Source organism: Octopus sinensis, unplaced genomic scaffold (assembly GCF_006345805.1).
Source record: "Octopus sinensis unplaced genomic scaffold, ASM634580v1 Contig14489, whole genome shotgun sequence".
Taxonomy (NCBI): Eukaryota; Metazoa; Mollusca; class Cephalopoda; order Octopoda; family Octopodidae; genus Octopus; species Octopus sinensis.
In genome coordinates, this window is record NW_021833255.1 from 45,001 (window position 1) to 57,500 (window position 12,500).

The following is a 12,500-nucleotide window of genomic DNA, read 5'->3' on the forward strand; positions in this document are numbered from 1 at the left end:
ATTCGCCAAACTTAACATAATTTATTCGCAACAAATTAGTGTGTGGATTTGTTATTTGTTGTTGGTTATTTTTTTTCTGCTGAAGGTGGAATCAATATTTTCTGTGTTTATTTTTGTTTCTCGGAGATTCATCATTTTTTTCCGCGTGTGCCTTTTGCACCGCATTACGAATTTTCTTGTTTATTTTTGTTTCTCAGAAATTCATCAAATTTTCCGCGTGTGCCTTTCGTACCGCGTTACGAATTTTTTTGTTTATTTTTTTCTGTTGTGCAATGTCTCTATTTTTGTTTCTCAGAAATTCATCAAATTTTCCGTGTGTGCTTTTTATACCGCTTTACAAATTTTCTTGTTTATTTTTGTTTCTCAGACATTCCTCAATTTTTCCGCGTGTGCCTTTTGCACCGCGTTACGAATTTTTTGTTTATTTTTGTTTCTCAGAAATTCTTCAATTTTTCCGCGTGTGTCTTTTGTACCGCGTTACGAATTTTCTTGTTTATATTTGTTTCTCAGACATTCCTCAATTTTTCCGCGTGTGCCTTTTGCACCGCGTTACGAATTTTCTTGTCTATTTTTGTTTTCTCAGAAATTCATCAATTTTTCCGTGTGTGTCTTTTGTACCGCGTTACGAATTTTTTGTTTATTTTTTTCTGTTGTGCAATGTCTCTAGCAAATACTTGACTGAGATATGTGTTTTATTTTTAAGGCTACGACTACTAATTCAAATCCGTCTTGCTACTGCCTAATAAAAGAAAGTGAATTCCTGAAATATGTTTAAAAGAATTAAACTGACCCCCATCCCTCACAAAATTGCAGAAATGTCTTTTTACACTTACAAAAATATCAAAAACGATTTTCTTATTTTGGTAATAATTCCGTGCAATATGGCACAGAAAGAAGCATAACATTGGAAAATTCACAGACTGTAATCCAGAATATGAACACACACAAAAAAAACAACAAAAAATATCAAGAACTACAACAACAACAATAGTGAAACCAACGCCTTCTTTTATTATTGTCATTTGGATTTTTTTTAAGCAAACATCGAAAACATTTGACATAGAGATTGTGTTGGAAAGTAGAACAAAAAAGATTTGTATTGTTTCTAGAGTAGTAAAAAAAAATAGTAGTTTTTAGGACAGAGGATAATCGGTCCCATCAAAGTTATAACTAGTTGGGTACTTTATTTTATCGACCCCGAAAGGAAGAAAGGCAAATTTGAACTCAGATCATAAAATGTCGGAGAAAAGTTGACAAATAATTTTTATCGACGCTTGAATGATTCTGCGTTCGTCTCCTCGTTTTTATACGACATCGTCTTGACCATCTCTCAAATTGTGAGGTCAGTTTCAATTTAGAATCATAATACGCATCGGAAAGCAGAGAACTGTTCCGGATATGTTGTACAATAAATAACTGAACATGAAGAAAATATGTGAACTACGCACACACTAAATCGATAATTATATAAAAGCAAAGCAAAACAATCGTTTCAAAAATGTACTAAGCAAATTGGGAAACCCACACGCATGCGCGCGCGTAGGTAGTAAAGTCCCATATTGCTTTAGCCCAATACCATGGGTAAGTTGGGCATAAATGTTGTAAAGTCATTTTTAAACAAAATAAATATAAACAAAAAACCGATAAATCGTGGACACCGCTCCAAATAATACATAATATAAAATTCCTCGTCTTCAAATACAGAATTGTATAACGATGATAATATATGACAAAGATAATAATAATTATTGTTATTAACACAATTCTCGAGGCTAGTGTGCCGGACAAAATGCTTAACGGCATTTCGTCCGTCTCTACGTTCTGAGTTCAAATTTCGCCGAGTACTCAACTGGTTCTTATTTTATCGACCCTGATAGGATGAAAAGCAAAGTCAACCTCGGCAGAATTTGAACTCAGAACGCAAAGACGGACGCAGCATTGTGCTCGAGCGTGCTAACGATTCTGCCAGCTCACAGCATTTCTGTCTCTCAAAGATATTAAAAGAAAGTAAATAAGCAACATCTTCTGAGTTCATTTCGATTATAAGTAAAGTTTTGATTAAATGGCAAGATTTCAAACGAATTTTTTAAATGCCCTTGTTTGTGTTTAATATATTAGTTTTTCTAATATACTGACCTATACTGTGGAGCTTCCACGGGTGCCGCTAGTTTTGAAAGGATTTGTAAAATTATAGAAGATATTAATGTATACATTCTTGTGTGCTATTGCTAAGGTATTCTGGCAGAATCGTTAGCATGCCGGGCGAAATGCTTAGCCGTATTTCGTCTACTGTTACGTTGTGAGTTCAAATTCCGCCGAGATCGACTTTGCCTTTCATCCTCTCGGGGTCGATTAACTAAGTACCAGTTACGCACTGGAGTCGATGTATTCGACTTAATACCTATGTCTGTCCTTGTTTGTCCTCTCTGTGTTTAGCCCCTTGTGGGTAATAAAGAAATAGGTATTAAGTTAACATTCGCTGTTTTGGAATTTTCAAGCGATTCAGTTCCCTCTATACGCGCCCAATCTTGGACTTCTCCTCTTGCTAATATCGCAAACAATATTGCACCAGCTACACATACAGCAGCAAACAAGGCTAACACGATCTGCCATTCTTCTAGTGTACCATTTGGAGTGAGAGCTTTTGCAGACACCGTACTAATACTGCCGGCTGCTGTTCCAAAAGCGTTGGCAATTCCAAATACAACGCCTGCATAATTTGGGGCAATGTCAATATTGTTGACGGTAACACCACCACTGGAAAAGGATAGAGTTATACCACTAAGAAACAACAGGATAATTATTAAAGTGTTTTTGCCACATCCGAGGAATCCTATCGCGATTAACAGACTTGCTGAACCTAACATAGAAAAAGTGTGGAATAAAACTCGAACAGAACGAGTTGACAGATATTTCTTTGAAAGTATAATATTTGCGCATTTTCCCCAAAACGGTAGAGCAATTATTTGCCCAACTGCAGTGACAGACGACATTAAACCGTTGGATGTTGTATTAACGTTTAAAGCTTCTTTCACATAAAGAGGTAACAACACCTGGAAAGCTAGAGTAGTCCAACAATAAGCAAACCAACCAAAAATGATGGCCCAAACTGCAGGTGAAGAGAACAGCCGTTTCCAGGGTACATTTTTAACTACTTTTTCACTCACTATAGTTCTGCTTAAGTAAGAATATTCTTCTTCGCTGATAGTGGGATGGACGTCTGGATTATCGTAAACTACATAAAACCACACACAACTAAAAACCAAACATATTCCACCAAATATGTAAAATATAGAACCCCATCCATTATCAAACCCATACACACAAAGGTAACCTGATATCGAAAGACATAAAATACTACCTAAATACTGGGCGGCAAATATAATGGCAATCAATAAACTAATTTCTTGTGAAGGAGCCCAGCGTCCAAATAAGGACTGAAGTGCAGGATAGATCGGCCCCGATACCACACCTGTTAATATCCGTAGGACAAGAGTAAAGTAGCCACTAACTCGTGATAAACTTGGGTGGAGAATGGTCAAAATTGATGATGAGAGAAATGAAGCCCCCAGAACTCTTTTCCCACCATATTTATCTGCCAATAAACCACCGACAATGTTAGTCCCTATATATCCATAAAAGTAACCAGCTAGCATGTTTGATTGTAATTTGTCACTCCATTCAAACTCTCCTTCATAATTTCGATTTGATGAATAATTATGCAATGCAGAACAACGATGTTCGTTTGCAGTAAAGCTAACTTCCTCAGTCGTACGATTGAGTGGTTTCAACATACAAACAAATGCCATGCTTAGATTAACTCTTAATGTTTGCATCAAAAGACTAGCAGCAGCACAGGCATAACATAGTCTCCAACGACAAGAAGAATAACGCTTTATCCAGAGCGTAAATTGAGACATTTTTGTTAACTTCAACTTCCAATTATTTTAAGAGATGTGTGATGTAATTTTTAAATATTGAATGAAACAGTAAAAGAGAGACACCGAAAATGAGCAAACTATTACTTTCCTGTGCGCAGCTTCATTTCATAAAATTAATGATGGTTGTTTGGTCTCTAAAGTGCATATTTAACCAGATGAAATCTGATGTTCAAACCTTTTGATTAAGATATCTTAATGTCAATATATTTCAGAGTAGCTTGGTGCATTTCATTATCGATAAATATAGACATGTAAACCCGTAAGCTTAGTGTTAATATATATATATATAATATATATATATATATATATATATATATATATATATATATATATATATATATATATATATATGTATATATATATATATAATTATTATTTGAGGGAATATAAATCCAAACTTATAGGGAAAATTTAGAAATACTAAATCAATTTACTTAATCATTGATATTTTATTGTTATTTTAATTTTAATATTTCTATTATATGTAATTTTTTAGATGCTGTAATTTAATTGTTCATTTTGAATTGATGAAAGTTTTTTTAATTATATATATATATATATTAGTTATCACTGATTTAGTAAACTACTTCGTTTATCTTTTACTATCCTTTATTTAACATCACGTTAAGGCAAAAATACAAACAAGAAATACAACGAATAAAAATGCAGAGTTTGACAGTAAATTATAGAGAACGCAAATTCAGGAATTCTGTTACAATCTGTAAAGTTTGGGTCTGGAATTAATACCGTCACTTCCAAATCTTCTCTGTCTGCTGTAAATCTGAGACGTGACAGATACATAAGAAACAGTCGAAAAATATGTGGTAACCAACTAGTTTTTAAACGATATATGTTCAATTCCACAATTCCACTTAGTTCTTCGATGCATTCAGTTATACTCTGTGTTGCTTCAGTATAAATCTGTGGGGACATTTACAATGCAGTTTCTATTTAAGGTTGAGTCATTCCAAGTTATTCATTCCTTGTATCAAAAATACGGCAGAAACTAAAGATCCAACTGTGGGAAACATTAGTTCAATGACAAATATCTTTGGGCAGAATTGGTTGGGTAATAAAGATTGTTGAGTATTCCTTTATGCATCTTTATGTTCTTACTTCTGGGAAGAATCAATTGATTGTGCATTCTCTGAAATGTGAGATCGTGTATCAATGAAGGAAATCAATATTAGTTAATAGGTTTAAAGACATACGAGATTTGCTCAAAAGTTCCTGGCTTTTGGTAAAAGAAAACACAGGAGGAACAGTTATGATTTTATTCAACGAGATGTGATACCTCTAATAATTCTGATATTGCCATGAGTTCAAGTGACTCCGCCCAAGTTACAAATTTGGTTGGTGCATACCTCCTTAAGTGTCTTAGTAGTGATCTCCCTGAACTGCAGGGTGGTCTTTATAGAGATGAAGTATTATTTATTACACCTAGAAATAGTAAGACTGTCATAGAAAGAATGAGGAAGAAAACCGGAAAATTCTTCAAAAACCTAGGGCCCACTTTCGAATATGACATGAAGATAATTAACTTCTTAGATGCTACATTAGAACTTAAATCTGGTTTGTATTATCCCTATAGAAAACCAAATGAAGTTACTAAGTATGTGAACAGATCCTCTAATCATCCCCCAAATGTATTAAAATCATTAGCAAAAGGAATTTCAAGGGGAATTACTTAATTATCGGCTAAAATTTATATTTAACTTATACTTCCACTACCATAACTCTGCTCTGTTTAAGGCGTGATACAATCAGGAGATCGCATTCCTTAATTCAGAGAGCTTGATATCAGCTAAACGCATTAAAGAAAATGAAAATGTGAAAAATCACACTAGTTCATTTAATAAAATAGAATCTAAGGACAGAAAAATGTCTAGCATGTATAATAAGAGCGAGGATAAGAATGGGAAGAATGGAACCAATTCTAATAATAAAATAAATTCCGATAATGATAACGTAATTAATAACCGAGCTAGAGGTTTGAGAAGTAGTAGAAGGACTAATTTGATCCGTTTTCATAAGCATAAGAACACTAAGGATAATGATAAGGTCTGGTTTAACCTGCCTTTCAATTGCGCAATCTCTACTCATATATATAGTAAATTTATCGCGATTTTGGAGAAATATTTCCAGCTTCACATAAGTATAGCAAACTATTCTTCAATAGGAGAATCAGAGTTTCATATTCCACCCTCCTAAATCTAGGTACGATTATAGTCCACTTGAACAGAAGGAATATAAACTTAGCCCGCGAAATTGATAATGATAATGGTAATAGTGGATTAACCCCTAATAATGATTCTAATAAATAGTAGATATGTAAGAATCAATAATACTATGGATAAAACTGAGGACCCACTCTCAGCTATTAACAATGCAGTCAACATAGATAGCAGAACTAATAAACCGCAGATGAAGCACCAAGTATCCTATGGTGGCATAACATCTGATGATATAATCCAAGGCAGTAGGGCTAATATAAATGTAAGTAATAATACCTATTATAACTCGAAAAATGGTGACATAAAATTTGATAATACTTCTATGAATTTGAGAGGTACCGCGAATGACGACACTATAAATGTTAATGATAGGGTAAGTAATGCTAGTAATAATATCCGCAGTTGCAATTGTAGAGAAGAAACCCAATGCCCATTATTGGGCCAGTGTTTAACTGAAAATGTCATATATAAATGTACAGTAATGACAGACACTAATAACCTCATTTACATCGAATGCTCTGTAAATATGAAAAAAAACTGTTGAATAACCATTTTTTGTTCTTTAGATTTAGCCATAAAGCCAGCAGTACCTCATTATCTACGAAAGACATTAATAATAAATTCAGCCTAAAATGGGATATAGTTCGTAGAGTTCAACCATACACAAATAACCGAAATGGTTGTGAACTATGTTGTAAGGAGATATATGAAATATTCAAATATAGAGATAAACAAAACCTAATTAATAATCAATTAGATCTTTGAGTATGATGCGTTCATAGGATTATCCGTACCTAGAGATACTATAGAGGTAGATAATAGTGAGTATATCATACTATCATTTGGTAGTATGAGTTGTCCAGGACATCATACAATTCATAACATACTCTCTATTATTTAGAAATCTATGTAGTACTTATTTCTATTAACCCTTAACTCCTTTCAATAATTATATTATATATTTACCCCTTCAATACTCCCAGTACTCTCTTCCTTTATAGTTAGTATAACAATTGAATTTACAATGGATTAATAAATCTTACACTTCCCCTAAGTATAGGATATAACCCATAAGAACTGATATTATTCTACTTAGGTCAGTGTCGTTGATATATTTTAGAAATATTTTAGGAACCTATTTCCAAAGGTATCTTTATTTTTATTGTTTTCAATTAATAATTGATATATATATATATTTATTTTTACATGGTATCATAATAATATCACAACTAAGAATTCCTTTCAATACACCAATATAATTTATAATTTATACCATAATTTATAAAATAATCCTTATTTTATTTCATTTATTGTTTTATTTATTCTTACTTTTATCTCTGTTATAACTTTCTTCATCATTCTGTAAGGAAATACCTTTTATATCATTCTAAGATTTTATAAAGTTTTATTAAAATTTTACATTTCTTATACATCATATTATTAAATTTTTATGTTGATTTATATAATATTTTTGTATGCTTTTGATGTTCTCATTTGTAAAATGAATAAATAACCCAGCATTATAATATCCGAAAGTTGATGAAAAAACCAAATTTTCTCTCCATTTTCTTATTTGTATTATATATATATATATATATATATATATATATATATATATATATATATATATTATATTAAATTAGAGATAAAACCACTATTAGGCAAATCAAACAGTGAAAAACATAAGCCAATACATAAAATTAATTTTAAAATATAAAAGTTAAAAATAAAAAATTATTTTAATCATTTAAACTTATAAATTTTACATATATATATACAAATATATATATATATATAATATATATATATATATATTATATATATATATATTATATATTATTAATTAATTATTAATTAATTTAAAAAATTTTTTTATTAAAAAAAGTTTTTTAAATAAATATCAGAAGTATTAAAAGTTTAATAACATATATATAAGTATATATATATATATAGATATATATATATATATATATATATATATATATATATATATATATATATAATATATATATATATATACACATATATACCCCCTTATACATTTGTGTAGCTTATAAAGCTTATAGAGAGTTTATAATCTCTTTTCATAACACTCATCGTATAATGCAATATCATATTTTATACTTATAATTAAACGTTGTGTTATTAATTTTTTATATTTGATATTTTTATACATTTAAATATCCTTTTATATACTTTCCTAGCTGTTGTAACACATAAATCATTTTTTGTAATGTCTTTTTATATAATTTACTGGATATGGAAATCCTTATTTTAGTATATTTTTAAATCATGCAACATTCATTAACTGTTTACCTGCCCAAAGCGGTTTAGTTATCCCTTCTACACTTAGTATGCCTCTAACTCAATTACCCTTTATATTGGATACCATATTTTACGATATCTTATACTTATCGTCCTGTAATTAAGTAAATAGTTCTTGTTATTGATTTGATATATACTATGTATATACCAAATATACTGAATTTAATTCAGTTATACTTATAACAACTTTGGGAGCTGTTATACGAGTTCTTTGTTATTTTGTATCGATATGTGTGTGGGTGCGTGTACGTGTGTGTAAGTATGTGTATGTATTTGGTGAGTTTTAAATAAATAAGTAATTTTTATCCAAGTCCCGACTACCCTCTTTTTCTTAATATACATGCATGCATATATAATTATATATGCAGATGTGTATATATAGGTGTGGTTGTGTGGTAAGAAGCTTGCTTCCCAACCACTTGGTTCTGGGATCAGTCTCGCTGTGTAGCACTATGAGTATCTTCTGCTACAGCCTTGGGTCGACCAATGCCTTATGAATAGATTTCCATAGACGTAAACGGAAAGAAGTTCATCGAATACCTAGATGATATGTCTATGTGTGGTGTCATTACAGGTAGGTTTGTGTTTGTCCCCCTCCCCACTGCTTGATGACCAGTGTTTGTGCGTTTACGTCTTCGTAACTTAGCGGTTCAGCAAAAGAAACTCATAAAATAAATAACAGGGTTAGGAAAAATAAGTACTAGGATCCGGTCATTCCATTTCCAAAAAGATGTATACACATCGTCGTATATATGTATATATGTATGTATGTGTGTGTGTTTGTGTGTCTGTGTTTGTCCCCCTAGCATTGCTTGACAACCGATGCTGGTGTGTTTATGTCCCCGTTACTTAGCGGTTCGGCAAAAGAGACCGATAAAATAAGTACTGGGCTTACAAAAGAATAAGTCCCGGGGTCGAGTTGCTCGATTAAAGGCGGTGCTCCAGCATGGCCGCAGTCAAATGACTAAAACAAGTAAAAGAGGGAGAGTAAAAGAGTACATATTTCTTTACTACCCACAAGGGGCTAAACATTGAGTGGACAAACAAGGACAGACAAAGGGATTAAGTCAGTTATATTGAACCCCAGTGCGTAACTGTTACTAATTTAATCGACCCCGAAAAGATGAAAGGCAAAGTCGACCTCGGTGGAATTTGAACTCAGAACATAACAGTAGACGAAATACCGCTAGATATTTCGGCCGGCGTGCTAACGATTCTGCCAGCTCGCCGCCCTAAGATGTTATACACTTATCAGGAGGGGAAAAATCTGTATAAATATTTTTATTCCGTGTTATCGCAATATATTCGGTGTGATCGCAATTTGATAAAGCACCGAAAGAGGTATCTGTATTTATAGGGGTATTTATACAAGTTGAATATTTATACAGATTTTTCCTTTCCTGAAGTGTGTAGAAATTTTTTTGGGGTAGACCCTGTATACAGTGGCTGTGTGGTAAGAAGCTTGCTTACCAACCACATCGTTCCGGCTTCAGTCCCACTGCGTGGCACCTTGGGCAAGTGTCTTCTACTGTAGCCTCGGGCCGACCAAAGCCTTGTGAGTGGATTTGGTGGACGGAAACTGAAAGAAGCCCGTCGTGTATCTATCTATCTATCTATCTATCTATCTATCTATCTATCTATCTATCTATCTATCTATCTATCTATCTATCTGTCTGTCTGTCTGTCTGTCTGTCTGTCTGTCTGTTTATCTATCTATCTATCTATCTATCTATCTATCTATCTATCTATCTATCTATCTATCTGTCTGTCTGTCTGTCTGTCTGTCTGTCTCTGTCTCTCTGTCTCTCTGTCTCTCTCTCTCTCTATATATATATATATATATATCTATTTATATATATACATATATATATATACACACATATATATATATACATATGTATGCATGCATATATATATGAATCTGTTTGTGTGTGTGTCTGTGTTTTGTTTGTTCCTCGCACTCGCTTGACAACCGATGCTGGTGTGTTTACGTCCCCGTAACTTAGCGGTTCGCCAAAAGAGACCGACCGAATAAGTCCTTCGGTCGATTTGTTCGACTAAAGGCGGTGCTCCAGCATGGCCGCAGTCAAATGAACGAAACCAGTAAAAGAATGCAAGGGTAATATATATCTATTTATGTGTTTGTTTGTGTGTGTGTGCGTTTGCGTAAGGTTTTACAGGGTTAAGTATGCGTTTCATTTATGTTTCAGTGAATGAATATGTCAGTGTACGTGTGAGACTGTATGTATATGAGTGTATAAAACTGTGTATATACAATACTACGTATACAAAATTTTGTGCCGGTGGTGAATAACAAAACGTACTTACAGCGTTACAATAGAATACTTGTCCCTGCGGAATGCCTGCGTTCCGTGATTCCATTGGATGAATTATACACATCCACATTTGTACAAGTGTATACATTTAGTGATTAAGTTGTTTTTTTCTTAATACGTTATCTCCAGAGGATAATCCCATTTGTGCTGGCTACGAGATTTAAATGATCAACGCTACTGGAGGTCATTCAGATCTTTCTCAAAATGGTCGTTCAGTTACTTCTCTCTCAAAATGTCGTAAGCGGTTGTTTTCTCGGTAGATTTGTTTAAATATAAAGTAAATGAATTATCAATTACTTTGTGTGAAAAAAGTGACATTTTATTTCACATTCTTAAACCTTTCTAAGTATCGTATTCTCGACATTCATCTGGCGACTGGCCATCGGAATTGCGACTGTTAAATCTGCGTGCTCCAGATTCAGCTGTCTCTAACATTTCTCATATTACGAAGGGAAGATCTTTTCGTGTTATTTTATATTATTCACTTTTGAAGTTTCATTTGTTGTATTTTCGTTTGTTGTCTATTTTGTGACATTGTCTTTCATAAATAGAATATAAAGTGCTTTGTACTTTCGATGAGTCAATTACAATGGTTTTGTTGGTTACTCATAGGCCATCGTATTTATGTATGGTTCGCTTTTATTTTAATATCAGTGTGTACTAAGGCGGCGAGCTGGCAGACACGTTAGCACGTCAGCCGGAATGCTTAGCAGTATTTCGGCTGCCATTACGTTCTGAGTTCGAATTCCACCGAGGTTGACTTTGCTTTTCATCCTTTCGGGGTCGATAAATTAAGTACCAGTTACGCACTGGGGTCGATGTAATCGACTTAACCCGTTTGTCTGTCCTTGTTTGTTCCCTCTGTGTTTAGCTCCTTGTGGGCAGTAAAGAAATAGGTATTTCATCTGGCGTTACGTTCTGAGTTCAAATTCCGCCGACGAGTACCAGTTAGGCACTGGGGTCAATGTAATCGACTTAATCCCTTTGTCTTTCCTTGTTTGTCTCCTCTATGTTTAGCCCCTTGTGGGCAATAAAGAAATAAGAAACGTTAGCACGCCAGGCGAAATGTTTAGCGCTATTTCGTCTGTCTCTACGTCCTGAGTTCAAATTCCATGGAGGTCGACTTTGCCTGTCATTCTTTCGGGGTCGATAAATTAAGTACCATTTGCGTATTGTGGTCAATGTTGGAAACTCCACAAGCTGTAAAATTCAGAATAGGAATGACTTTTAGGCGCAGAAGTGGCTGTGGGCTAAGTAACTTGCTTATCAACCACATGGTTCCAGGTTCATTCCCACTGCGTGGCACCTTAGGCAAGTGTCTTCTACTATAGCCTCGGGCCGACAAAAAAACTTGTGAGTGGATTTGGTAGACGGAAACTGAAAGAAGCCCGTCGTATGTATGTATATGTGTATGTGTGTGTGTGTAGATGCTCGATTAAAGGCGGTGCTCCAGCATGGCCGCAGTCAAATGACTGAAACAAGTAAAAGAGTAAATGAGTAAAATAAATAACAACAACAATATCAAGAACAATAACAGTATTATGTAATGTTTCCTTTTATTATTACAATTTGGATCTTTTCAAGCATGCAACAAAAATATTTGATATAATGGCGCTGGAAAGAGAAACAAAACAGACTTAAATTGTTGCTGATTCAGTAAAATA

The 12,500-nt window shown here is 33.5% G+C and overlaps 1 protein-coding gene across 2 annotated transcripts; it reads right to left on the reverse strand.

Annotated features, from left to right (window-relative positions):
• Positions 1–1,857: 1,857 nt before the first annotated feature.
• LOC115230093 (uncharacterized transporter slc-17.2-like) lies at positions 1,858–4,217 on the reverse strand. 2 transcript variants are annotated; one of them, XM_036499502.1, is made up of 2 exons: positions 2,467–4,217; positions 1,858–2,238 (listed from the first exon to the last, which is right to left on the reverse strand). In XM_036499502.1, the coding sequence occupies exons 1-2, from the start codon at positions 3,918–3,920 to the stop codon at positions 2,229–2,231; spliced, it is 1,464 nt and encodes a 487-aa protein (XP_036355395.1). In that variant the 5' UTR covers positions 3,921–4,217; the 3' UTR covers positions 1,858–2,228. The 2 variants fall into 2 exon arrangements, with proteins under 2 accessions (XP_036355395.1, XP_029656181.2); XM_029800321.2 differs by having other exon boundaries at positions 1,858–4,217.
• Positions 4,218–12,500: the final 8,283 nt, after the last annotated feature.